A 27,354-nucleotide genomic window follows, 5' to 3' on the forward strand; every position below is an offset into this window, starting at 1 on the left:
AGATTCATTTGTGAATCAACAAACTCGATGGATTGGGTAATGACATTGTATGTAAGGTGGGCTGTTGATTATAGAAGGAATCCGTGACCCGCAGGAAGTCGGGTTGATAATATCCCCTTGAGGAGCTCAAAAAGATTGTCATGTTAACCCTGCAGGTGGATTTATTCTGACATGACAATGAAGTTGAGTGGTACTACTCAAGGACATAAGAAGTTAATTAATGTAGTTGTTAGTAACTTGACTTAATCAACGGACATTCTATATCTTAAACACGGGGAGATCAACGAGCATATAATATGGAGCCCATAAACGCTGACACGTAATTTGGGATTATGGTGGTAGTGCAACAATGGCCTTTAGTGAAATAAGTCATTTGTTGACGGACTTGGGCCGTGTGTTCTGGGCGAACATGGGAAGCCCAAGCCTGTCAGGAGGCCCAACCCTAATTTCTCCTCATGGTCCCTGGTGTAGCCTATAAATAGAATCCTTTTTTCTCTTGGCCGAAATTACTATTCACTGGATTGAAAAGAGAGGCAAGGAAAGATAGATCCAAAATTGGATCTAGTTTTGTGAGAAAGAAGGGGGTTGGTAGATCGTTGCCCACACAACGTCCAATCTATTCTAAAGGAATACAACAGAAGATCAAGGGGTTGATTGTTGATTCGGATTCATAGCTATTGGATTCTCAGAGATATCAAGAAGCTGATCTAAAGGTATGATTTTCTATCCAAAACCGTGAACCCCATTAATTCCGCTGCGCGTGGGTTTTCGCAGTTTATAGAAATTTACATTCTGAAATAACTGTTCCTACACTTAATCCAACGCAAATCGGAGTTCCCGAGTTTTCTATTCACACCATATGTTTCTTATGAGAGTAATCCATTTGATCCATTTACTAAAAGTTGCAGACCAAAGCTAATCTAACTGCGTAGCATGTTGATTTGGCATTGATTTTAGCTCAAAGCCTGGAAAAAAGTACTTCATATGAAGTACTTTAATGTAGATTGTCTAAGTACAAAGTAACGTGCTTACTATTGATCACTAATATAAAGCAAAGTGGTGAGAACTAATCAAAGACCGTACTATCTAAGCATAAAGAATCACAAAATGAGACATGCATTTTGCTATTGCAATAGCATTCGGTATTAATTTAGATAATGAAATTATCTTATAAGAGATAATTAGTATTCAAAAAATATTAAACTTGGTCTTCTCTAAATTAAATCAACATATGGGTGTTCTAAAAATTGTACAAACAATCAAACATTTTAGAAATCAATTAAAGTGCACAAAGCAAACAACATTAAGGAGAGAGAGAGAGAGAGAGAGAGAGAGAGAGAGAGAGAGATCATTAACATGAAGCCTAGGAAACACTGGGTTGTGTTCTTCTCCTCATTTTCTCCCCACTTTCATTTAATTATTACACAGTCCTTCAAGGTTTTCAGTCAATAACCAACTCCCACATAACCAGTTCCTTCTTATCTCATTATCTAACCCTTCTACATCAAAACCTAGATCAATAACTCCACATTTTCTTCAAACTCAGTTCTTACAACAATACAACTAACAATAATTCAAAAAAAAAAACCATCACCGGAATGAAAAAAAAATCAGATTTACATCAATATTAATTTGTGAGATCGAGACTTTCATCAAAATGCAATAATTCAAGGACCTAACATCAAAATATAACAATACAGCTTAAATTTCACTATAATGCGATAAAACAAACTGAAAATCTCAATGCATATTCAAATTTAAGCTTACCACAGCATTGCCCAAATTGTAAAACCAAACTCACCTTAGAAAACAATGATTCCATCAGCACCCAACACTGATATGATGCAAATAAATCAATCTTTCAACTGGAACCCTTGAAAACCTTGCTGAGAAGACAAAACAACGTCTTAGCACGTATGATAGCAGCAACAACACAATTATGAGAACGACCGGCAAAGAGAGAGTGAGGGGGGTATGGATTAATGGACTATATATGAGAGAATCCGAGCTTTCCTCAACTGAAAAATAAAAAATAAAAATAAGGTGATAGCTATAAAACCTTCAATTTCAATTCGTTTATTTGATGGGTCGAAGGACGCAACCCACACTGCAATTTGTTTCTAACTTGATGAGTGTTTAGAGAGATGGAGAGAAACCCTCGTTGAACAAAGCGAAAAAAAAAATGGTGAGTGTAGAATAGATGTATAGTGTTAACATATACATAACACGTATTTCAAATGAAAAGTAATGGAAGTGTATTTTGACTTATACTACATAAACCTACAACCAACTAACATTATAAAACCAAACGAATATGCCAAGCACTCAAGCAGTGTAGTATTAAATTTAAAATAAGTAAATTGAAAACAAAGTTGTGATATACCTTGGGGACAACTTTCCTCTTCTTGTCAAGCTTCTCCTTCTTAGCTTTAACACGCTCCGCCTCGGCAAGAAGTGTCATCCTCCTAGCAGTCTTTGCATACGAGTTCAACTTGAGAAGAAGAAGAACATTCAAGTTCTTCAATGGGTTATCTTCATTGGAGCCCTCTTCACTTCATTGTTAATTGGTCTGACCACAGACTGAAGCTCATCAGAATTAATAATCCTCGACAAATCAGCATTAACCATCTTAGGCCTTAGCAATACATAACCCTTCTTCTTCTCAGATGGCTTATCAAACAAACCCATAAATTGAATCCAACTTCTCAAAAGCCGACTTAGTCCAGATAATAAACCTACCAAGATGACCATCTGGTGCGAGCTTTAAAAGATTAAGCCTCTCCACATTAGCAACCTCGAGACCAGGAATGTTCCGGACCTCCCACTACCACCTGTTTAGTTTAACACGTATTGGTCAAGCTCTTGAGAGTAAAAGCGGGAGACGAAGAAGGAGACTAGTGGGCAAATCGAGAAAGAGAATAATCGAGAAACGTAGAGAAAGTCTAATTTTCGATGGTGAAAAGACCAAAATGCCACCCAAATAGAAAGAGAAAAGACAATTTGACATACGTGAAAATTACTGTTCATCGACCCCCAGATCTTTATATATATATAATAGCAGTCCCTTTTCGGGCTCATTGGGGCTGTCCACGTAAGTAGGGGGATTAAGAAAAAATAGGAGGAAAAAAATAGTAAGTAAGAGTCCTAATTAATTATGTTTCCTGTTTCCTAATCTATACACATCCAAACAAAGAATAATAAGGATTAGAGGAGAGACTCTCTTCTTCAAGAGTCCTAATTAATTATGTTTCATGTTTCTAATCTATACATATCCAAACAAAGAATAATAAAAATTACAGGAGAGACTCTATTCAAATCAGGAGAAAAAAAATTGCTGATAAAAAAGCTAGAGAAACAAGCTGTGAGAAAAAAAAACTAAATAGGAACTAAAAGTCCCAATTCTTGAACTTCTAAGTATCTCATATTCTCGAGTTCTTCAATTTACAACTATTGTGTTGATTTCAAAAGTCTTCTTTCTACAAGTCTTCTTTCTCTACCTCCCCAGTATGTGCTGATTTCAAAAAAATTCTTTCTTTTGATTTGTGTTTACCATAAAGTTTGGAGTGTTAAGGGAGAAGGTAATGCAGGTCTAACATTAGTACGTTTGACTGTGACTTCCGAGATTGACAAACCATACATTTTACGTATATATACCAACTATAACTGTTTATCAACTCAGTCTATTTCCTCATCTAGGGAGAAGGTTAAGTTATTTATTTTAGTCGTCACTATCTATATACTATCCACATATTTTAGTATGTTCCATAAGAATGTTTGTAAGTGAATCTAAAGCTTTAAACCTTACATGTATAGTTTCGGAGCTTTGAACTTCTCTTTCATATGAGCAATTCTTGATCAATAAAAATTTTCAAGTAACTATTTTCACTCACCTAATCCTCATCTACTAGCTGTATTTTACATAATGTGTTTAAGACTTATATTTCCTTTTTTGGTAGTTAATTATTAGCATGCCCCATCCATGCTAACGGATAAACTTCTTTTGACATAATAATAAGATTTCAGTGCATCCTAAAGATGTAAATGTAGTTACTTATTGATGGATCTCTGATAACCAAGTGTTTTTTTTCCCCATATTCTATATTGTTTTTATTTGTTTCAATATGTGGTTTTTATTTTTTATTCTTCACTTTTAATTTCCTAAGAGCATTTCTAGACCAATTCGTGCATTAGTAGACATCAATGATTTTATCCATAATATCTTTAGAAGTTGAAGTAATCCAAACTTACTTTCATGATTGTTATTTGATTGTATTTGCATAATCTGATAAATTCATGGTCGTTGTTTAAATTTTGAATGGGGTTCTTGGTATTAGTAGTGTACTCAAGTGGGAATGAATTACTTTGTACATGTTTAAGGTTTGTGTGTTAGTAGTTTGCATGCTGATGGTATTTTGGAGTAGATAAATTTCCTAGAGAGTGTCAGTGGCGCTGCTAGAAATAGGAGATTCTTACATGGAAACACAAATAGGAGATTCTTCAATAGAAGGTGAGTTAGTAGACTAAATGAGTTTTTTTTTAGGGTATGTTTTTTTTTTTTATTATTATTATTATATATATAAGTAAACCTCGCAAATCTAATACGATATAACTGAGTTAGGTTGTGTTTTGTGAAGTTGTTGGACTATATATTCAAAACTTGAAACTGTACTTCTAAATTTTTTGGTTGCACTAATTTTATTGTGTACATATGTTTATGTTGGAATATTTGTGCCGTTCAGACTACCATTCTTCAAATACATACTTAAAGTAAAATGATGTAAACATACATGATAATATAGATACTTGAGGGAAACCAAAAGGTTCCATGATCATGTACCATAATAGTTGAGTAATATGCTCATATGGATTTATTTTCTTAAAATTGAAGTTCAGGCACACAACATAATTCATATTTGATATTTCTTAAATTTTGTGGGAGTCGGTTTTCCCGATTTTTCGGTTCACAAGTTAATGTTTAATGTATCTTAAAGTTAAAGCAATCGGTACTCTATTTTTTGACCCAATTGGGTACGTTTGATTGATTTTCTAACTTGATTGTTTTGTATATGTTCTTAGATTTAGGTGTGCTATTAATCTAATATAATGTTGATTTTCTTTCACATGCGTTGCTTTACTATATTTTTGTTAGCCTTAAGCTACTTCATTAGTACTTTCGTCCCACTTACAATTATAAAATGAAAGATTTTTTAGCACTTGGTTTCTTTTGCAACAAATCGAAGACGAATAATCTAAAAAAGCGTCACATTTTGAGTATGAATTTGAAAGTCTTGGTTCTCCAAGTCATGGCTCAGTCCTGAAGGTTGGACGACTCATTGATTCTTATCTAGCGAAAATTGTGCCTAATCCATATCTAGATCTAGGGAAATTCATTGCTATCATTGAAATCTTGCTTGACTATGTCCGAGTTATTGATTATGGACTCTACAGAGCAGCTGATATATATTTAAAGGCAACTTATCCAACTTTTTGTTTTTGTTAGTGTTGCAGTCTGGATTTATTTCTAATATAGAGTGATGCTGTGCTTCAATGTTAATTCGACTCTTTCTTAGGTTTTACTTCACTTTAATTTGTGATGGGGTTCTAATTAATAGATTTCTTTCGTAGAACAAAATTGAATTTTTTTATCACAGGTTTGTTTTGAAATTTTCATGTTTTTAAGAGTTTTTTTTTTTTTTTTTTTTTTTTTTTTTTTTTTTTTTTTTCCTGTAATTGCACTATTAGTAAATTAAGTATTTATTTGCCTTCTATCATGGACCACATTCCACATTTGTCTCTAATGGTTTTCAAATATTAAACCATGAAGAGGAGTACCTAAGTTTTTTTGGAAAAAGGGTCATTGAATCAATAAACATATTAGTGCTCATGCTCTTTACGTGCTAACATGAATTAGTAAACGATGAACATTCTTATTATCTACTTTGAGGACTGTACATAACGATAAATAAAAGTTGGTATTACACACCAACTTTGATAATTATCAGGAAATCAGAAACTGGACACAAATGCATTGAACCAACTTACCAACCCCAAAAAATAATTAACGGGAAATAGGATAATAATGAGAAATCGCAAGTTGGATGCAACAACATTGAACTAACCTCAAAGAATAATTAAAGAGAAATCGGAAAATGGATACAACACTGCAATGAACTAACTCAGAATAATTAACATGAAATAGGAAAATGGATACAACATTGCATTGAACAAACCTCAAAGAAAAATTAACGGGTAACTGGAAAATAGATGTGAGTGCATCGAACTAACCTCACAAAATAATTAACGGGAAATCAGAGAATGAATGCAACACTGTAATGAACTAACCTCAAAGAATAATTAAAGGGTAACTGGAAATAGGAGACTGGATGTAAATGCATCGAACTAATCTCAAATAGTTATTAATGCAAAATCGGAAAATTGGATGCAAATGTATTGAACCAGCCAACGTCAAAGAATATTAATGAGAAATCGGAAACTTGATGCAAATGCATTGAAGAAATCTCAAAGAATAGTTAACGGGAAATCGAAAATTGGATGCAACATTGCATTGAACTAACCTAAACGAATAATTAACGGAAAATCGAAAATTTGATGCAAATGCATCGAACTAACCTCAAAGAATAATTAGTAGAAAATTTGAAACTTGATGCAACTGTATTGAACTAACGCAAAAGAAAAGTTAACGAGAAATAAAAAACTGGATAAAAATGCATTAAATTAACCTTAAAGAATAATTAACGAGAAATAAAAAACTAGATGCAACTGCATAAACTAACCTCAAAGAAATAATTAACGGGATACAAATGCATCAAACTATCCTCAAAGAATAATTGACATGAAATTGGAAACTGGATCCAAATGAATTTAACTAACTTCAAAGAATAATTAATGTGAAATTAGAAGCTGGACGCAATTGCACTAAACCAAATAATAATTAACACGACATTGAAAACTGGATGCAAATCCAACTAACTAATCTCAAAGAATAATTAATGGGAAATCGGAAACCGGATGCAAATGCATCGACTAACCTCAAAGAATAATTAACGGAAATTCAAAAACTTTATACAAATGCATTGAGCTAACCTCAAAAAATAATTAGTGGAATGAAAATTGAAAACAAGATGCAAATGTAATGAACTAACCTCAAAGAATAATTAACGGTAAATCAGAAACTGGATGCAACACTGCAATGAACTAACCTCATAGAATAATTAACGGGAAATCGAAAACTAGATGTAACACTATAATGAACTAACCTCATAGAATAATTAACGGGAAACCAGGTGCTAGATACAAGTGCATTGAACTAATTAACCTCAAAGAATAATTGACAAACAATCGGAAACTTGATGCAAATGCATTCAACAAACCTCAAAGAATAATTAACGGGAACTCAGAAACTGGATACAAATGCATTAAACTAACCTCAAAGAATAATTAACGGGTAATCGGAAACAACATCAAACTGCATCAAACTAACCCCAAAGAAAAATTAACAAAAAATCGAAAAGTCGATGCAACTGCATTAAACTAATCTCAAAGAATAATTAACAGAAAATTGAAAAGTGGATGCAACTGCAAGGAACTAACTTTAAAGAATAATTAACAAGAAATCAGAAACTGGATGCAAATGAATGGAACTAACCTTAAGGAATAATTAACGACAAATCGGAAATAGGATGCCAATGCATGGAACTAATCTCAAAAAATCATTCAGGTGTAATCGAAAACTGGATGCGAATGCATCAAACTAACGTCAAAGAATAATTAACTGAAAATCGAAAACTAGATGCAAATGCATTAAACTAACCTAAAAAATAATTAACGGGAAATCAGAAACTGGATGTAAATGCATTGAACTAATTAAACTCAAACGATAATTAACTTGAAATAGGAAACTGGATGCAAATGCATTGATCTAATCTCATATAGTTATTAACGCGTAATCCAAAACTAAGTGCAAATTCATGGAACTAACCTCAAAGAATAATTAACAAAATTGAAAAACGAAAAATCAGAAACTGGATATAATTGCATTGAACTAACCTCAAAGGTAAATTAACAGAAAATAAAAAACTGAATACAAATGCAATGAATTGATCTCAAAAAATATTTAACGGAAAATCAGAAATTAAATGCTAATGGATTGAACTAACCTCAAAACATCGTTGTTTTATGTGTAGTGAAAATGTCTCGACAAGTATATGATTGGAAATGACTTGCTATTCAAGTATATTCAATATGAATTTCGCCTCATTAGGCATTCTCACAAAATTTTTATCAAACTTTTATTATTAAACAACAAAAAGAACTTGAAGGGTTTTTATAAAAGTGCGTTATTATTATTTTATGGAGTGTGGTTTTCATGTTGCAAGAAATTTGAATGAGTGACCAATGTAATATTCATATCTCATAAATAGTTCTATCTACATAGTTTAAATTCGAAAGCTAGTTTTTCTAATATAGTAAGATATATTTTAAATACACCTTTGTGGGCGTAGGAAGCCCACGCTTGAAAGATAAAAAGAGACTGGGCCGCTATTAAGCAAAGGATACATTTGGCATTGAATCGAAAGACAAGGAGTATTATGTCGTTTTCCCGAAGTAACTAGGGAGGGTTTATCACTCTATTATCATACAATACAAGGGTTTTTGGATTTATTTTTTGAGAAAAATAAAATCTGATAGCTCATTTGCTTTCAAAGAGTCACACAATCATGGGAAAGAGAGGAAGAAATAGTAGTAGTAATCAGAAGAAAGAACCCAACAAACCTCTAAAAATTCGAGATGACGTGGATTTCAATGAAGACGATGACATGGACGATGAAATTGACGCCTGTACGAATAAATTATGCCTCTTTTTATTATTATTATTATTATTCAATTCACTAGTTTGTTTTTGTTTTTACAGTTTATAAACAGAGGGATATAATACCACTTGATGTGGATGAGGATGTTGCTTCGTCTGATGAAGATAATGACCACCCTATTTTCAATATGGAGGTTAGTGTTAATACTGGTTATTGGATAATGTAGCTTCTTCTGCTTTGCCTCGGTTATGTATTGGGCTGTTTTCGTGTAGGGTGTCGATGACGATGACGACGATGAGAATGATTATAGGGATACTGGCTTGGCTGCAAAGAGTAAGTCAAAGTCGTTTGTCATTATTAGTTTCCTGTCTCTCTGAACCATGGGATTGAATTTTTGCTTATTATTTATTGCTATGTTTTATCTCAGTTGCAAAACAACAAAGGATTATGCAACAATATGTTTGTGAGGATGAAGCAGATGATGATGATGACGAAGACGAGGAAGAAAAGAAGGTTGTATGGAGTGGAAAGAAGGACAGCTATTACGGTGCTGAGAATATTAATTGTGAGGTAATGATTTACTTATAGTTGGACATCATCCTTGTGTTCCCGAACTTTTAAAATATGGATCTGACGTACTGTAAATTGAGATCCATAAGCAGTCTTTGCTCAACCATGATAAAATATACCAATATTGCGTTGATTTCTTCTCAAGTCTCATCATTTAACGATACTTCCATCATATACAGACATGTGCATATATCAAATATTCTGTTTGAGTCTAGCTGATTCTTTTGTTGACGTGTATGCAGATAGGCTCAAGCGATGAGGAGCTTCCTGCAGAGGAGGAAGTGGAGGTGCTAAGAGTTCAAAAAGAGAAGGCAAAGTCATACTCATTGGAAGACTTTGGCCAAGACGACAGTGACCAAGAGGAGAGTGATTCTGATGAGGAAAAGGCCCAAGAGGTGAATTGGAATTTTCATTTGCTATTATGTAGTTCTTTGTGATATTAACTCCCTGATTGCTGGCTCCTTTCTTTTCGCTTGTCTTTAGAAGGTGTCAGGAAGAGAAGTAGAGAACCTGGAAAGAGACTTCCTATATATAATCTGCCTCCTTTTTCTGCAGGGTATCTTGCCTAAAACTAGAAGCAAATCGAAACGCCTTAAAGAAAAAGGAGCTGAAGATGACACAGGCATAGCTTACGAGGTCAAGAAAGACCTGAATGCGTTGTCGAGAGAAGAACAAATGGATGTTGTGTATAGGTAAGCTTTTCTTCAAGCTGTTCTGTTGTTCGTGATTTTTGAATGGATCCTTTAGCACTTAATAGAACTGCCCTCCTCTGTCAGTTAATTGTTGTATTCAACTCCTTTCGCTGTTTTTTTTTTGCCTCGGTCTTGTTTGTTTTTTTCTTAATCTGAAAAATGCGAGTTGTATACGTGGGTTGCTTTTTTCCCATCCAAACGAAAGCATCTTACATAAGGTTTCTTTGTGTTATATATATTTTTTAAACAGTTCTGCTCCAGAACTTGTTGGCCTGCTATCGGAACTGAACGATGCTCTCGATCAACTTGAAAACAAAGTTAATCCACTTATAAGCAAGGTATTTCCCTTTGCATCAAGTATCATTTTCTGCAAAGAAGAAATTTTCGATGATGGAGATCCATCCCTAAAGGCTGGAAAGAAATGTTATATCCATTTCTTTTAGGAGCTTGTTAAAGCTCTGTGCCATTTTGGTGTCTAGTATAGTGGTTCATAAGTTGAAAATTGAAACCATTAAATGGTTGGGCCCTGAACCTTTAGTTGCATTCAACACAGTTGTCTCAACAGGTTTATGTCCATATTTCTTTTGTGTAGCTTCCATAGTACCCTTCTTTCTATATTGAAGTCAGGTGTAACTGCAGGTGAAAAAGGGTAATGACAGTACCAAGGGAGGGATGCGGTATTTGGAGACAAAACAACAACTTTTGTTGGCCTATTGCCAAGCTATTAGCTTTTATCTTCTTCTCAAGTCTGAGGGTCATTCAGTCCGTGATCATCCAGTCATAGCTCGTCTGGTGGAGATCAAGAACTTTTTGGACAAGGTCTCGTCTTCTAAATTATGTTTGCTGTTTTCCTTTTGGGAAAAATGGTTCAATAGCTAGAAAGTTTGGCTCTGATAGCTTTCTCAACTTGAAATTTTCTGCCACATGTTTCACTGACAGATGAAACAGCTTGATGATAAACTTCCTTCAGAACTTGAAGAGATTATAAATGAGGACCATGGGACTGAATCAGGAGCCAAGCTGATCGAAGAAACTGTTGCATTGACATCTGAGCCTGTAAGCTTAAGTGACTCACACTCGTCTCTCCCGGTCAAAAGAAGTAAAGAATCTATGGTATTTATCTATCTTGATTTTAGTGTGAGAAATATTGTTGGTGATTTTTATTAAGTGGCAATAATTAGTTAGTTAAAGTCTTTTAAGCTTGATCAAAACAGTTTTGAAAAAACTGCAGCCTCGTGAAAAAGTTGAGATGGTTAATGGTGGCATTTCAGAGGGGAAGGAGAACAAACATGAGAAACGCAAGAGACAGGTTTATAATGACTTTGACTATCATTTACATCCTCAGTTCTTACTCTCATCTTCGCTGTCCCCTTTGTCTCACAATCCCACACGTCTGCTTGCTATTACTGCTTCTAGTTTAGTTCCATGCTTGATTTGTTGGATTATTAATATACATTGCACTATTAGGTTGGTTCACAAAGCATGGAGATGCTGAAAGTAAGGGCAAGTCTCGAGGAAAAACTGAAACAGAAGGGAATTTTTAGCTCTGTAACAAACAAGTTGGATATAAACCAGAAGTTGCATTCAAGGTATACTTTTTCAGCAGATGAGCCAACATTTGCTTTGTGTATTTGAGAGTAATTTAATACTAAAACTTTTTCTTTTCTTGGACAGGCGGCTTGAAACACTAGATGATTTTGGTGATGAGGTCATGGACAAGGAGAGCGGAAATGCTAACCTGAGTAATGGGCGTTCAAGTTCAATGCATTCGACTAAACTTTTGAAAGTGGTAGCTCCAAAGTTGAATAAATTAAAGGTAAATAATCTGTCAGTTTTTAGCTGAGAGACTGAGAAGAGTTTAATGATGATTTAATTTAACCCAGTCAGCTCTCTTTTCTTCCATTTAAAATCGTTATGAAATCCTAGAAAATGTGGTATGTTTTGTTGGTGTGTCTCCTTCATTTGACCACTATTGTTTCGTTGCTAGAAAAACTAGCACCTGATTAAAGACTTGCTGCGATGGTTCTGTGATTACTGCATCTAGCCTTGTTTCTTGGGATGGAAATGGAGTGTGTTGCTACATAACGATATAATTCTGTAACTGTATATATTCAGCGCATTGGCTGATTTATGGGATGTTGTTGTAAAACTATCAGAGGTTGTTTGGGACTAATCTGTGCCCTGGCCTCGGGCCCATCTCATGGTCCAGCAGGGCCCAAAACAATCTTTGTCGACTTTTAAGTATGTTGCGAAGTTTGAGTGAACCAAACACAAGAACCTTAGCCACAATACATCTGCTATTCCAGTATATTCTTCAGTTGTATGAATTACATGGGAGACGCGAGATCAAGGAGCAGTGATCCCAACACTACTGTTCCAGATAAGATAGATTTGGTACATGTATGCGAAGCGGAAATCTATGTTTATTTAGTTTGCTTCTTGGTCAGAGGATAGAGATTGTTACTTTTCTATTTTTTTCATCGATATATTACGCTGCGCAATTGTAGACTATGAAGGGAAGTTTTATTGTTGTTTGATATAACGAAGTACAAATCATATCTAATGTCAAAGCCTTAAAACAACGTCTTTTTAATGTTTTTCTGTCGCTAAATTTACGATTTTCATTTTAATAACTGGGGTACTATATAATAGAATTACAACTGAATTGGACAAAACATAAGAAAGAAACATATTCCTAACACCAAGAAACAAAGAAGAAAAGAAAGAAACATATTCCTAAACATTTTTTTGCTTCTTTGTTCTGTTAAATTGTTCAATTTACCAACGATTTTTTACATATTTGTCCCTGTGATTAGAATGGTAATATAGAAATATGGGGACTAAATGTAAAAACCCATGTTTTAGGGCTTTGGCTTTGAATGTGGTGTAGATATGATGACACGATATAACTGCCATTCAAACAACATGAAAAATGCTTTTGGTTCTTTTCAAATGTAGTTAACACCATTTGTGGTGTACATATGGTTTAATTAATTAACTGCTGGGTTAAACTAACACCAATGTGATGAATAATGCTTCCCTTTATAATTTGACCTGTAGCAATACTTCTTTACTGAAAAGGAATTTATTGTTCCAGGTTGTATCTGGTGATGATGATTTGCCTAAGAGGGACGATATCGGAGAAAGACGTAGGAAGCACGAGCTTCGAGTCCTTGCAAATGCTGGAGTTGAGTCTAAAGATGAAATTGGAGATGAAGATGATGGTGAAGAAGAAGCGTCAGAAAATGAATTCTATGAGCAAGTTAAGAAACAGAAAATTTCAAAACTATCTGCCAAAGCAGAGCTATACTCAAGGTCTGTATTCTATGCATCTTATGGTAAACACGCTATCTAGGAAAACATCTGGTCTGCTAAAATTAGGTTGGCTCTTGTGAGGTTGATAAGTTGATAATTATCATTGCTTTCAAGGCACTATTTAGGATTATTAAAAAGTTCCTACGAGCTGTTTTTTTGCCCGTTGTTTTGTAGACGTGTGATAAGTGTAGTACTTTTTGCTTATAATGAAAAATGGGGATCCTCTGTTTTGTCAAGTGAAACGAGAGACTTACTTGTGTCTCTTTGTTGAATCAAAAAGAAGAATAGTAAAATGGTGAAATATCGTTTCATTCGCCCTTAATCTGATTGGCGATTTGATTGTTGCTCCTCTACATTCTATTATTTAATTATCTGTTATATAACCTACTAAAAAGCACGTAAGTGGCAGGGCGAAATCTAACAATTTAGCAATACCAGTTGGGGCTTAACAAGCCTACTATTCTCATTAAAAATATGAATGTTTTCTTTAGTAACTCTCATTGTTAAGAACATCAGCTGTAGAAAAAGTGAACCTGCAAGAAGTTAATTTCAGCAGTTTAATTATCCCTGGCCCTACTTGATTTTCCACCTTGCGTTACTTGTTTTTGCAGAACACCGTGGGGGCCATCTTCTGCAGAACCAGAGATTGTGGATGGGAAACGCCAGATTACTCGTCAGGTTTGCACAGTTTCTCTTTCTATTTGATCTATCTACCACTTTCTCTGTTTAGATCATTATCTGATCCATGTTTTTAAATCCTACCACAACAGATAGAGAAAAATAGGGGTCTAACTCGTTCTCGAAAGAAGCAGAATCCAAGAACAAAATACAAGGTAATTCAGTGGAATTTCATTATTAGCTTCAATGGATCAATTTTGTGTTCTCTAATCCCTCTTAATCATCCTCTCACTTTGTTGTTTTATTATATCCAGGAGAAGCACCAGAAAAAGGTGAACAGAAGGAAAGGGCAGGTTCGGGGGATCAAGAAACCTACTGGTCCTTATGGTGGGGAAGCCACTGGAATCAATGCGGGAATCAGCCGGAGCATCAGACTAAAATAAAAGTCGTACTAGGAGCAGGTTCTGCTATATCCCACATGGCTGTTGTTCATGCATGAGGAATGTTGTCATATAATAGCCTGATTCTTCCAACTCAGTGTAAGATGTCAAATGCGCGCGTCAGAACTTGTATCTTGCACTTTCAGGGTCTCAGGGTAATTATACTATTGTTTTCTTTACTTGTGTGTGAATTTTGTTACTCAGTTGGGTGGCAACGCATTCTTTTTTGTTATATTTGCAGATCAATGTTATAAGCTTATTCTAAGATGGCTAAATTTTTCGCTTGACATCATTTGTGTAAACCATTCAGTCTTAAGGCATATCATTTGTGAAAACCGCTTGCGATCTAAAATCGCATTGCCAAAAACAAAAAAAAGATGCAAACGCTTTAGGTGATGATTATTAGAAAACTGAGTCGCTAAGTAATTTTGTTGTAACTTGACCTCTGTGGACTTTGCAGTTGAAATGTCAAACTCTCGAGGATTTGACCAAGAAATTTCGTAAATGAAGTGTAAAACTGTAAATTACTAAATTAGTCGGAAAGATAGCTAGGGATTGCCCAAATGGTTTAACAAATTTTGCATGCGCAACATTCAAAATTCTGTAAAGATGGTGCCTGATGTCCATCTCAAAGTAACGCCACCAAACTCTTTAATGATCAAAAGTCAGTGCCACTTGTTCTATCTGCTTCAAGGTTCCGGCATGAATAAGGTGCTTCACAAAACAAACGTCCCTGAGCACTTCTGCTGTTTTCTATTCTTATTCACCTTCAGCTCATTTGTTCATAAGTTGTTCTTTGAACAATAATTAATGGCTTCTTTACGACTTAACGTGCTCCTTCTGCTATTTGTTCTCCTTGAAGCATTTTTCTTGTTTTCAGCTCTAGTCACATGTAATGGTAAAGTTGTTTCTCACGTACTCTTATTTGGGGACTGTAAAGGTGTATTTTGTGTTTGACCTGATCAACCTATGAGAATATGGGATAGATGAGATTGATGATGATATTACTGAGTTTGAATGATCGAATGATCGAACTGTCTACGTAACTGCCTACGTATCTATTTCTCCGGTGAACTGGAATCAAGTCAGACATAGTTCATGTTGTGTGATTGAGTTGGTGATGGAGAGAATGTGAACGTAGAGCTCCCTCTTTCCTTTGTTAGTTCCCTCGTCATTTAACTCTTGGTCAATGTGGCTCTTGAATGAGCTTAAATGGAGGATAAATGAGTGTATGGTTGCTGTTATAAAATTGTTGTATCGATTGTCTTTCTTTCTTTGAGCGTTACAAGACCTGGCATGAGCGACCTGGCTGAGGTCTTGATATGAGTGTCCTGGCAGGTCTTAACGTGAGGGACTTGGCAGGTCTTGGTATGAGCGACCTGACAGGTCTTGATATAGTTATGTGATGAGTTGTACTGGACATGTGTATAATATACATTGGTTGTGTATATTAGTCTATCACAGCGATTACTACTTTCTCTAGTCGTTTTACTTCTATTCCTTTTTTTATGTGCATGATGCTACTAGATATAGGTTCAAAAATTCCTTCATGATGCTTACTAGGTTCATACATTCCTTCATGATTTAACAAATGAAGAGCTTTGGCAGTCCGAGAGCTTCGAGCTATTGCCCATTGGTACTCCAAGTCCTTTTACATGTGTCGCATTTCTTGTCAAAAGGTGTAGTTATTAAAGATACAAACGATATTTAAATCATTGGTCGTAAGGTGTGAGTAGCCATGACGATTCTGTAAAGCGTTACTTCATCAAGAAGTGTATGGTCACTATTGTGGATATATTATAATAAGAGGAATTACGTTATGTCCTTGATATTTTTACTTGCACTGGACACTGGTCACTGTATCCATACATCTACTGTTTCAATGCAGATGAAGAGGATAAGCTTCTTCAAAACATCAACAGTTATCGTAAAACGACAATGCAGATTGCCTCGCGGATGAAATAGCTGACCAGTTAAAAGACCAACCCTGTCCAGCTGTTATAACACCTAGAATTGCTGAGGCGCAGTTTTCCAACTACGCTGAAGCATTAGACAAATGTCATCTCAACATAAACACAACAAGAGACGGTGTTATAATGCTTGATTGCGAGCCGGGTAGGGTCAAGAGTCTTTCAATCTTTAATTTTACAGAGCCCTTATACTCCAGGTACCTCAATGACAGCAGGTACACTGGTGCTGGAATTGGCTCCGAAGATGAATGGATTGTGGTGGTTCTGACTACAAACACGCCTGGTGGAAGCTTTGTGGCGTCTAATGCAGCCACTTTAAGTTCCAAGTTGGCTGTGATTTTCAAGTCGCTGGCTCTATATTGCGGAACCATGTTTCTGTTTACAAGAATGTCTGTCTAAGCAGTCTCTACATTGGCTTCTTCTGTAGATACAATGTGTGTACTTGTAAACTTGTAGTTGCGGTATTACCTGAGAGGGATGTTTCTTTTGTTCTCATTTTAACATCCATATCTTGGTAGAATACTACTCAGAAGGGAGCAATGTCTAATTGTAGTTTCAACAAAAAGCTGCTGAAGACCACCGAAGAAATTAGATTCTTGGAAACAATAGTTCTCCAGGTCAGATTGCAATTCCTAAATCTGATATAGCTTAAGAAATGATTGGGATCAAATGAGTGAAACTTTCACGAATTATGCGTGTCTAACAGTGTTCATCTGCCAACAGACCATATTGCTGTTCTCTCGTATTCTCAATAAGTCCATAGCAACCGCTCCCCTGGGAACCAATCCACCACATGTTGGTGCTTACAGAAAACTAAGCTCTAACTTCCGTTCACTTACACTTCTCCATTCGAGAACAGGACTGAGATATTGATAAGATACTGCTAGTCATGGGAACGAATTTAACCTGTTATAATTGTACATCCCTGAATCTTGGAACGGAATACTGATGAACATCAAATTTTGTTGGGCACGGAACGTTTTTTCTCACATTTCTCACTTGGGACTTGTTTTTCATAGTTTGTTAATTAACTACGAATTTTCAGAAAGTTTTTCACAAAAGTTGTTAATCCTCTCTAGTCATAATGTATGAGACTACTTTTTTTTTTTTACAAAAAAAATGTTTTATTTACATTTCTCTTTCAGAAACACACTAAGTTGAAGTCCAACAAATGAACGTTCTCATTGTTAAAGCTAACAAATATTCATTTCAAACTATTTTGTCGTTATTATTCATTCAAGTAAAGACTTGTCTTAGTTGTAAACAATTAGAGTTCAGAACTTCAGATAGAGATGATGTAACTCGCAGATACTGTAGTCTCTAATCCAATGCAGAGATATAGAAGAGAGACCTATACTGCCAGGAGAAACCCAAATTAGCAAGTTCGGATAGCATTTCACAGGGGCGATAAAGTTGTTATTTGCGGGTAGGAAGATAAAGTTCATTTCCATTAACTTGTTAGTGTACAACTGGGGAGTGGAGGGTACTCTACAAAATTGAAGCAACAGAATACATTATCTAAGGTGCAAAACTTTCCTATTTCATAAAAAATTCCTTGATACGTCTTCACAGTGGTCATACTTTGCCACCGGGCCAGTCACTTTCAATATGCATCCATAGAAGAAGCAAAATATGTTCATATGAGTCCTCAAAATAACATATCAGCGGGATCTCGATCACCCAATTTCTCCAAATCTTCTTGCGACAGAAGGGTTTTTTTGCCACTGCTCCCAGCCTTGTCATATGGTTGAGCCATCTTTCTAAGGAACTGCAGCCATAAATATATAAAGATGGTCAACGACTACAAATGAGACGAAACTCAAAAGAGAATTACCACTTTAACTTTAATGGAAACTATTCACTTGCCTGAAGAGATAACTTGATTAACAAGAAACTACTAGGAACAATAAACTAATAGCTTTTTTGATAATAAACTAAAAGAGCTGAAAATGTGGCTTATTGGGGACTACTTGGTGACTCACATGAGCTACATGCATCATGATGCAATTTGCAGCAGTAATGTATGCTTATCAATAGAAAAAATGTAAGCTTAGATCTACATCATTCAGCAAACTCATTTTTTGTAAGGAAAAATTTGAGTGAATTAAGATTGACGCACTAAGAAAATCACACGTGCGTCACAAGGATACACTATCTTTGTGTTCAGATGATTTCCTTGAAAGTCACATAAAAAAGGAAAAGACAATCAATAGTGTAAAGGAAAGAGCAAGAAAAACCCAACCACAACTACAACACACCTCTCGTGCTATATGCAAAGCCATGTCAGTGCTCAAGTTCAGGTGTGCATCTCGTAAATGCGAGAGTATCCAACCAGGTAATTTGGAGCGCTTGTCGTGGCGACTATATCTGCATCAGTAAAAGCAATTAATTGTCAATTGATGAGTATAGATCTCATAAAAAGTTGACATCACCATAACATGTCTTAAGCTTTGGAGCATCCAACTCAAAATCAATTAAACGTTAGTGGAGTGGCCCTAGGAACTATGTAATTATGCAAGGGTTTAATTATCCCATATGGGATATACTAACATCTCAATACATACCCTCACGTGGACCAACGTAGGGTGACATGGAGTAAACGGGCCCTTTGGGCCAAATACAATAGCCTACTCTGATACCATCTTAAACTTTGGAGCTTCCAACTCAAACCAATTGGCTATGAGTGGAGTGGCCCCAGCCCCCCGGACCTATATATTATTATGCAAGGCTTTGATTTTCCCATACTAGACTATACTAGCATCCAATTAATGGGAAGGTGCTCATCCTCCCTACACAGTACACAAAGAGACAACCACCTTCCTTGTAGTACTTCATCAGTAGAAAGTTCAGACTTTAGAGTAATTACACTTGTATAATCATGCTTAACACATTTTTAAGAGGAATTTTTTTTTCATCAACCAGTATCTTTAGGGTGAGCAGGTCGATTAAAGAAGATATGCGCAACTTGATTTGTTAGCCTAGAGCTAATGAAAACAGAAAAATCTGAAATGCTTCCGTAGTGGTTTTGCTCTAATTCACAAGTCCTCTGTTAAAAATCGAAGCATGTGGTTCCATGAAAATTCCTACAAATATCCAAAACCTATAGAACAAACAAATTTATAATGTTTGGAAAGAGCATATAGATTGAAGAAGCATATAAAGGGGTAGTGATGCAAGATATATATATATATATATATATATATATATATATATATATATATATATATATAATTTCTGAATTTAATTTAGTAGATCCAAAACATTTATAATTTGATCTGTTTTCTCTTCCTGTGTATAGTGGGTAATAATGCAAAAAAATAACCTATACTGGCAATAACCATGAGCTTTCAAAAGAAACTGGTTAGAAGGATTTGTGCTGATACATTGATAATAGTTGACTTTATCGAGCAAAATTAAAAAAATAAAAGTAATGGTCGACTTCACAAAATAATTTACATAGTTTCGAATCAATAGTACTTCTTCCATGGATATCAAAAATCTGTAATGTAAAAGAATGCAAATGCAAGTAACTCATGGTGTACAGAACGATATGATTACCTTTTGTCAGCAAAAATCATCATCCCATAATCCGCCTTAGAACGGATTACTCGACCGACACATTGAGCTGCTTGCCTCTGTATATGGCCATAAATAGATGGTCATGATACTATAATATAATCTGTTTCAAAACCATAACAATAATAATGATAATAATAAGAAAAGCGTCATATGTTTCAAGAGAGATAAAGCTACAGAATTGATACCAAGGCATCAAAAGTCAAGAAATCTCCCTCCTTTATCTGAAATGTCTCTCGTAAATACTCCAAGCGAGCAAGCAATATTCTGTAGATAAAAAGAAAGTCTTGCTAAGTAAAGTCCATCAAATCTGGAATGACTAACATATGCTAGTTTTTACTCTATCAAGACAAGTACAAATGCAATCGCAACTAGAATCACGCTTCAAAATATCAAAATCAGATGTTGCTACCTGCTCAATGTATACTGGAAAGGAACCCCATACATGATCACTAGTCTTCCGTAATGTCGATCAAAATCTATGCCTTCTGCTACTTTGCCCCTAAAGTAAGACAAAGACAAGCTTTTATTGACTGTATACTTAAAGTTTCAATTTCATGTTACTTTCTTGACAGGTGACTAATAAACAAGTTTCCAATAAAGTGATGTTTTTTCGTTGATGAGAGCTTCATACTATGTACTGTAGTATCTCTTCTATTATCAATAAATAAAAAGGGGGTGCTTAACCAAAAAACAAAAAATGTTCTTGCTATGACATACTGAAAAACTACTGACTATGTCTTTATTGATTGTAGAATACATTTGATGGGCAATCTCAATACGATTGTCACTAAAAAACTCTCTTCTGTAAGTAAACTACAAGGCCAGATTTCGAAACTTCACTTGGCGTTTAAAGGCAAAATGAAAGCAATTATCAAGGTAACGAATCATGTAGATACAGTTCTTCAGTCTTTCATCTCTCACATACCTGTCCTGGAAGAACCTGAAATCTATGATGACTGCATAAGTATACAACTCCCTCTATGTTCCACCCAAAGAATAAACTCTTCTAAATATTACCTTGAACTAAGAAAAGGTTACTAATAAATAATTATTAGTTTAAAAGCATGAAGACACCAACAGCCATCTATTGTACTAGAAAAAATCTTAAGACTTAGACGCTAATCAGCTTAGGAAAAAGCATTTAAAAAAAAAATTGATCGTTGTATAGCATATTCCATTTATCTGATGTGATCAATTACTTGTATGATCAGAAAAGGAAGCTGTCAGCCAAATGCAAAAGCAGGAAACAGATACTCTAGTAGGTAGAAAGATACCTAGCAACTGAGAAAAATATTGCTCCTCTCCCGCAGTCACAAGCCCTACGATAATTATCCAGAGCCAATGTGGTCTCCACAACATCTTGAGTCTCAATGAAGACTAGTTTATGCTGCATTATTTCCTGCAACACAGATACAAGTAATTGTCCATTACCTAAGAAGAATTATTTTTCCCAAAACCAACTTGTTTGTACGGTTCCAACTTTTCAAATATAATTAGACGACAACTACATAAGAACATATTCATACTTTGAGCAGCACAAAAGTTACAGCATATAGCAATAGTGCAATACAAAAAATATACTCAAAGTTTGACAAGCAAAATAAAGTATCCATGTATCCAAAGAGATCACATGAATATTAGGGACAAATTGTATGCTTTAAGAGAGATGATAACAAAGGAACTCCACTCAGTATAGAAGTTATACGAGTTAGAGCAGTTAGTAGAATCTGCTCAGAGCCTCCAAGCGGGTGAAAAATCACATTGGTACAAATGATATTGGTTCATAGAAGTCATAGAACAGGCTATAAATATTCAGTACCACATAAATTTTCGAAGAAGTGAAGTAAAAGAATTACAGATACCATCAAACATTTCTAACCTGTAAAATTCCCACTTCATTCCAACTGTTTACAATCCCATCCATATATGAGTAACTGACAAAGAAACAGACAATGCCATCTGGAACAGCAGCAGCCATCTCCAGCAAGAGCCGTCCATAATTCCTCACTACTCCTGGATCACTCCTCATATCAAACTTTGTACTAACTGGGAGTTGGTCACTGAAACATGCAAATTGCATCCAATAATCAACACAGAGAAATAAATTAACTATCAAAAAAAAAAACAACTACATACTTCAAATTTGAATGTGAATTTATACCTGCCACGAGTAAGAACCATAGGGCATATGCAATCCCTTGTCAATGACATTGTAAAGCTTCGACTGATCACTGGATGGAAGTTAAGAAGACGAGGGTACAGATCTATAGGACTTAGAGTTCCAGATGTTATTACAACTGATTGAAACCGATCAAATACAGGCTTTATGGCAAGAGAGGCATCATGGCAGCTAAGCTGGATAACAAAAAAGAAGAATACACAGAATCATATATATAAACAAAGAAATGGGAAATGGGCATAAGGGTCAGTAGTAGGCGCGTGTCACATGCAGGGCCTGATAAAGGGGCCTACCAATGACAAATAGGTTCTACTGGAGACAACAAGGATTTGAGCAAAGATATTATGGATCTATACTAAAGTTTAAAATGGAACTAATAGAACTGCTTAAATTTGAAGCATACAACATCCTTCTGGAGGAGGAATTTTGAACTCCAAACAGAGAGAAATAGAGACCACGTAGCATATTCTCATTTTTTTTGCATGAATGATTTAGTCAATAAGTTCAACTAGTAGGCATACGATGCGATTTTTTATCTTCCTCTAGAGAAATGTACAAGATGCTGAGTTTTTTTCAGCAGCCAAAAAAAAGGAAGAAAGACTTGGGATGTATTTTATCATCCACAATTACAAAATATTTTGGTATATTCCACATTACAAAATATATGAAGTACTAGACTACACGCCAATTTTTAAATTGTCACATTGTTTGAGTTTTTGACATGGAATATAAAATAAAGTCTGTACTAAACGTTGTCTGAATTCATAAACTAGAAGCATGGATGTGTACGCAAGTCAAGGACTGACACTGTTATGTCAGACTGAGCAAACCCAAACATTACTGACATTCAGATCAACATGAGAAACTATATCCATGTATAAGAATAAGGATTTCAATGGATAGCTGTGAGAAAATATGTACGACAAAAGATTTTGCAATGCCCAGGTGTGATCATTTTTCAGTGCAAGTACACATGCCTCGCTCTGAATTGAACTGTGCTCACTACTGAACGTTATATCAAATGTAAAATCTAACTGATATTTAAACTATTCCTAAAAATTGCCAATCATTGCCAATTGGTTTTGAGTTGGATGCCCAACAATACGTTATCTCCTCTTTGTTTTTCACTTAACATGTTATATAATTGCATGGAGAGCCATTTACATAAGTGTGGTAACTATATTACAATATACCATCTAGAAGAAAAAGAGTTATACTCCTGAGTCGCAACTAATTACGGGCCAAAACTGCGACACTATGGATATGTCTTATATCTAGAGAATGCAGTCTATGAAATATCTGATAAGAAGAAAATTCCAATGAAAGGGAATATCTCATTCTGTAACAATCTTGAGAATGAGTGGGAGGTGGAAAGTCAGACAAGAGAACACAGACCATCTGAATCCAACAGCAAGTCGGTCCCGTTTATCTTCTTAGAGATTTATGGTATCTAATGAATGCTATTTTCTAGTGATTATCCTAGGTGACCAGATGCTTTTCCGATCTGAAATAATGTGGGCACACTATAGGAGTTTATAAAAGCTGTGCAGAAATTTATAAACATCTCAAGGGCAACCTACCTGCCATAGGTTCCATGACTTCCGCTCCCTGCATGAGACTCATGCATAAATATGTATGCTTTTGGTAAAAAGATTTTGTGGTCCACTAAATTTCACATTAAAGATATCGCCGATATTAAAGCAAGTAGGGGAGGGAGGAGAGTTGTTTTACCTGCAATACAGGATCAGGTATGTGTGGCATCCTCTCATCAAAAGGCTCTATTATAATTGAGAAACCACGGGTGTACGTCCCCACAAGTGTTGCAAAGTCACATATGGTTTGGATGTGCAAAAACTCATCTGTATCAGTTATTTCCAGTGTCAACATGAGCGAGTGTAGACGGTCATAAAAAAATTTCATCATTTTCTGATCAATTCCAGCCTGGGCATTGATTGAAGCAACGAAAGAAACAGGCCCCTCTTTCTCTACATTCTCAGTTTCCAATCTCCCTTTCAGATATTGCACCAATCTTCGCAGCACAGACAGAAAATGCTCTGATTTTCGGATATTTCCTGGCACAGCTTCCTTCAAAATATCATCTGGCAAGGCAGGATTTGAGAGCCAAGCATCCGTGACTGCAAGGAGATACAGTAAAGTGATGCCCCCAAAATAAAAAGATGTGATCAAGAAACTTATTTCTATGTCACTTACTAGGTAGATTCCCTCTTTGTGCCAAACCATCAACAAGCCTATTGTATTCTGCACGTAATCTCCCGGCATCAGTTGCCTTCAACCTTCCTACCGTGTCAAACATATTAAAGAACAGTTTAACATTGTACAATGAAACTAAAGTGTCGCTCAATTCATTCATAAGAAAAATGAAACAACTCAATCTCAAATAACATTATGCATTATAAGTATCTGAATATTAAGCAGTACCATCAATTTGTCCCTCTAAAATTGGTAGTTTGAGTCCTAAAGTTTACCTGATTAAATGAATGTGATGTTGAAATCTCAACAAGCTGAGTTTCTTGAGACTTCCAGTGGTATCCAAATATCTTAGAATTAGTGAGTGCTAGAGAAAAGAGGGAGAGACCCCAATTGTATAGTCTATGAAGGGGCAATTCAACCGTTGTGTTATGTTTGGAGATGCGACGGACTGAGGGCCAAGGGAAACCACCTCTGTACTCTTTATGCATTATTAGACAAGAAAAAGGAAAGGTCCAGCCTCTTGACCTTCATGGCTGTGTAGAATTACATCCACAGTTGGGATATGGGCCTTACGGAAAGTTGTACTGCTAGGCATATGTATACATTTGCAGCCCTGACAGATCATGTCCAGCCCTCATCATCCAAATGGCCAAAACAATGGTAACTGGTTGGAGGACCAAAAGCACAAAAGGCACGCTATAAGATTATTCTTTTAACAGTCTCAAAGGTTCAACTAGTAAATATCAAGACAAAAAAAAAACACTAAAAACAATCATACAAGGATCCTGCATGTTTAAAACATAGTGTGTTGGTGTAGGTGTTCTAATTATACTGATACAGGTACCAAAGAACCAAAGTAATCACAATTATAGAGCATGAAATTACAGTTCACAAAAACTAAATATTTCTTGATTTCAAAAACAACATATTAGCAAGTATGACGATGATTCACAGAAATTGCACAATTTTCAAAGAAGAATTGAAATAAAGAAACAAAACCAAACTCAAGCACAGAGACATACCTATCAATCTCTTGAGCCATCTTACTAAGGTTCCTTGTAGCACCTTCAAGAGTCTGCCTTCTAACACTCACACTAAGCGCTTCAATACAAACATTATCAATATTATGTGCTTCATCAAACACAACAACACATTCCCTTTGCATTTCCTGCGATATAATCCCAGACACCTTAGGATCAAGCAAATACTGATAACTATAAACAACCACATTCGCAAGTCGAACCATCCTCCTTGCCAGATAATACGGACACCATCCTTTTTCCTTCCCAAAACTTCTCAAATCCTGTAACGTATAAACCCCAGCAGGCAAAACATAATTATCCGACCCCATCCTATCAAAGTTGTCAAAAAACTGACAAGTCTCAATATTCGGGTTCGTAGAAGCTAACTCCCGAACCCAACTAGCAGTCCGTTTCCTACACCCCGCGTCAACCGAATCCCTCGTACTCCCCGACACCACATTCGGATTGACACAAAGATTCTTCCTAGACGAAAGACCAATAGCTAGAATCTGTGCAGACTCACCTAAATGCTTAACTTGGTACGTATAAAGAAGACGAAGCTCGGCTAAAGTTTTCTCCATTTCATGAACGGTTCGAGTACAGTATAATAGTTTGATAGGTGTTTGAGGTTTGGAAAGTGAGTAAGAAGTAATGAGTGAAAGAAGGGCAATAGTTTTTCCAGTACCAGTTGGCATTTCAAGTAGACAATGTCCTTTTGCATCTAAAGCTCGTTTTAAGTCTAACATGTATGAATATTGTTCTGGGTAAATATGGTCGTACGGGAAGTAAACCGTTATTTCTTCTATTTGGAATTTCATGTTTCAACCTGCAGATTAACAATATATAAATAAACTAATCATTCTAATTTCAAATTAAATTGTCAGGTCATCAAGAATTTTAAATAACTCACTGGTGTGTTCGCCGGCTTTGCCAATTTATATCGTCGATACAAACAAATTGCATGCTGATATACTACAGTTATATCCACAATATCTCGAAATATATCCATCGTGATATTTATATGTCCACATTTCTGATTTGTCGATATATATCACGAAATATCGACATATTTTGTACTGTGGAGGTAAGAGACAATTGAACAACATCGGCAGCTGAGTGGAGCTTTATTTCACTACCCAAAAACAAAAACATAAAGAGGGGCTTCTACTCAGACTCCCTTTATAACTTCTCCCTTGCCTCCATCTTTTTTCTATCTAACAAAATAGGGAAGTAAAATACCCCGTCCAATGGTAGGTAATAATTCTTACCAAAATATGACTTGGCAGATCCAAGTGTTTAGTGGGTTTGTGCAATTTTATTCAGTACAATCAATACCATATGATCTATCCAAAAATCAGCCAAAAGTATACAATTGCGGCTGGGCTTATAAACTGTTGGGCCTCCAAATTTGACATGGTACTGCACAATTGGCTGACCCAATTGATGCTATTGGGTTTATGGATAATGGGCAATTGGCCTAGCCTTGCGCCCAACGAGTTATCGGGGGTAGCGCGGCAGGCGTGTCAATGTCTCGCGGGCCGTAGGCACGGGCATACCATAGTTTCCTACGTGGCATCCAAAACACTTTCTCTTTTTTCAAAAATCAAAAACCAAACATAGAAACAAAATAATAACAAATAACATATCTAATTAAATACTAAAACTAAAAATAATAATAAATAAATCAACAAACTTACTAATATTTCCACTATATATATATTCTTTATTTGTTACTTTCTCTTTATTTTATTTCTTTTTTTTTGTTTAATTTCTACACGTAAGTTTTAGTTATTTATTTCTTACTATTTTAGCTTTAGTTTCAGACTCCCTCTATAACTCCCTTGGGCTCCATTTCGTACGTGATATCCAAATCCCACTTTCTCTTTCCAAAAATAAAGAACCAAACATATAAAAAAAAATAATAACA

The 27,354-nt window shown here is 35.5% G+C and overlaps 2 protein-coding genes, 1 non-coding gene and 1 pseudogene across 3 annotated transcripts; 3 read left to right on the forward strand and 1 right to left on the reverse strand.

Annotated features, from left to right (window-relative positions):
- The first annotated feature begins 8,597 nt into the window (after positions 1-8,597).
- On the forward strand, positions 8,598-14,753 carry EMB2777 (Sas10/U3 ribonucleoprotein (Utp) family protein). The gene is made up of 16 exons (XM_086589959.1): positions 8,598-8,859; positions 8,933-9,024; positions 9,104-9,164; positions 9,259-9,401; positions 9,644-9,796; positions 9,957-10,093; positions 10,344-10,431; positions 10,733-10,912; positions 11,033-11,206; positions 11,325-11,402; positions 11,561-11,682; positions 11,768-11,909; positions 13,191-13,408; positions 14,020-14,086; positions 14,179-14,241; positions 14,341-14,753. Exons 1-16 carry the CDS (start codon positions 8,739-8,741, stop codon positions 14,467-14,469), a joined length of 1,968 nt encoding a protein of 655 aa, XP_086446085.1. The 5' UTR covers positions 8,598-8,738; the 3' UTR covers positions 14,470-14,753.
- Positions 13,642-13,764, forward strand: LOC147517918 (small nucleolar RNA snoR111). The gene has a single exon (XR_015214544.1). It is a non-coding gene; the product is annotated as a small nucleolar RNA snoR111 (small nucleolar RNA).
- Positions 14,754-15,075: 322 nt separating the features above from the next.
- LOC147517919 (putative GPI-anchored protein At3g06035 pseudogene) lies at positions 15,076-17,044 on the forward strand (annotated as a pseudogene).
- An 811-nt stretch (positions 17,045-17,855) lies between these two features.
- On the reverse strand, positions 17,856-26,448 carry UVH6 (RAD3-like DNA-binding helicase protein). The gene is made up of 12 exons (XM_086589961.1): positions 26,338-26,448; positions 25,428-26,253; positions 24,406-24,488; positions 23,926-24,329; positions 22,177-22,370; positions 21,895-22,075; positions 21,290-21,414; positions 20,425-20,514; positions 20,201-20,279; positions 19,995-20,071; positions 18,695-18,803; positions 17,856-18,204 (listed from the first exon to the last, which is right to left on the reverse strand). The coding sequence occupies exons 2-12, from the start codon at positions 26,243-26,245 to the stop codon at positions 18,085-18,087; spliced, it is 2,280 nt and encodes a 759-aa protein (XP_086446087.1). The 5' UTR covers positions 26,246-26,253; positions 26,338-26,448; the 3' UTR covers positions 17,856-18,084.
- Between the last annotated feature and the right edge of the window lie 906 nt (positions 26,449-27,354).

Source organism: Coptis chinensis, chromosome 2 (genome assembly GCF_015680905.1).
Source record: "Coptis chinensis isolate HL-2020 chromosome 2, ASM1568090v1, whole genome shotgun sequence".
NCBI classification, from domain to species: Eukaryota; Viridiplantae; Streptophyta; class Magnoliopsida; order Ranunculales; family Ranunculaceae; genus Coptis; species Coptis chinensis.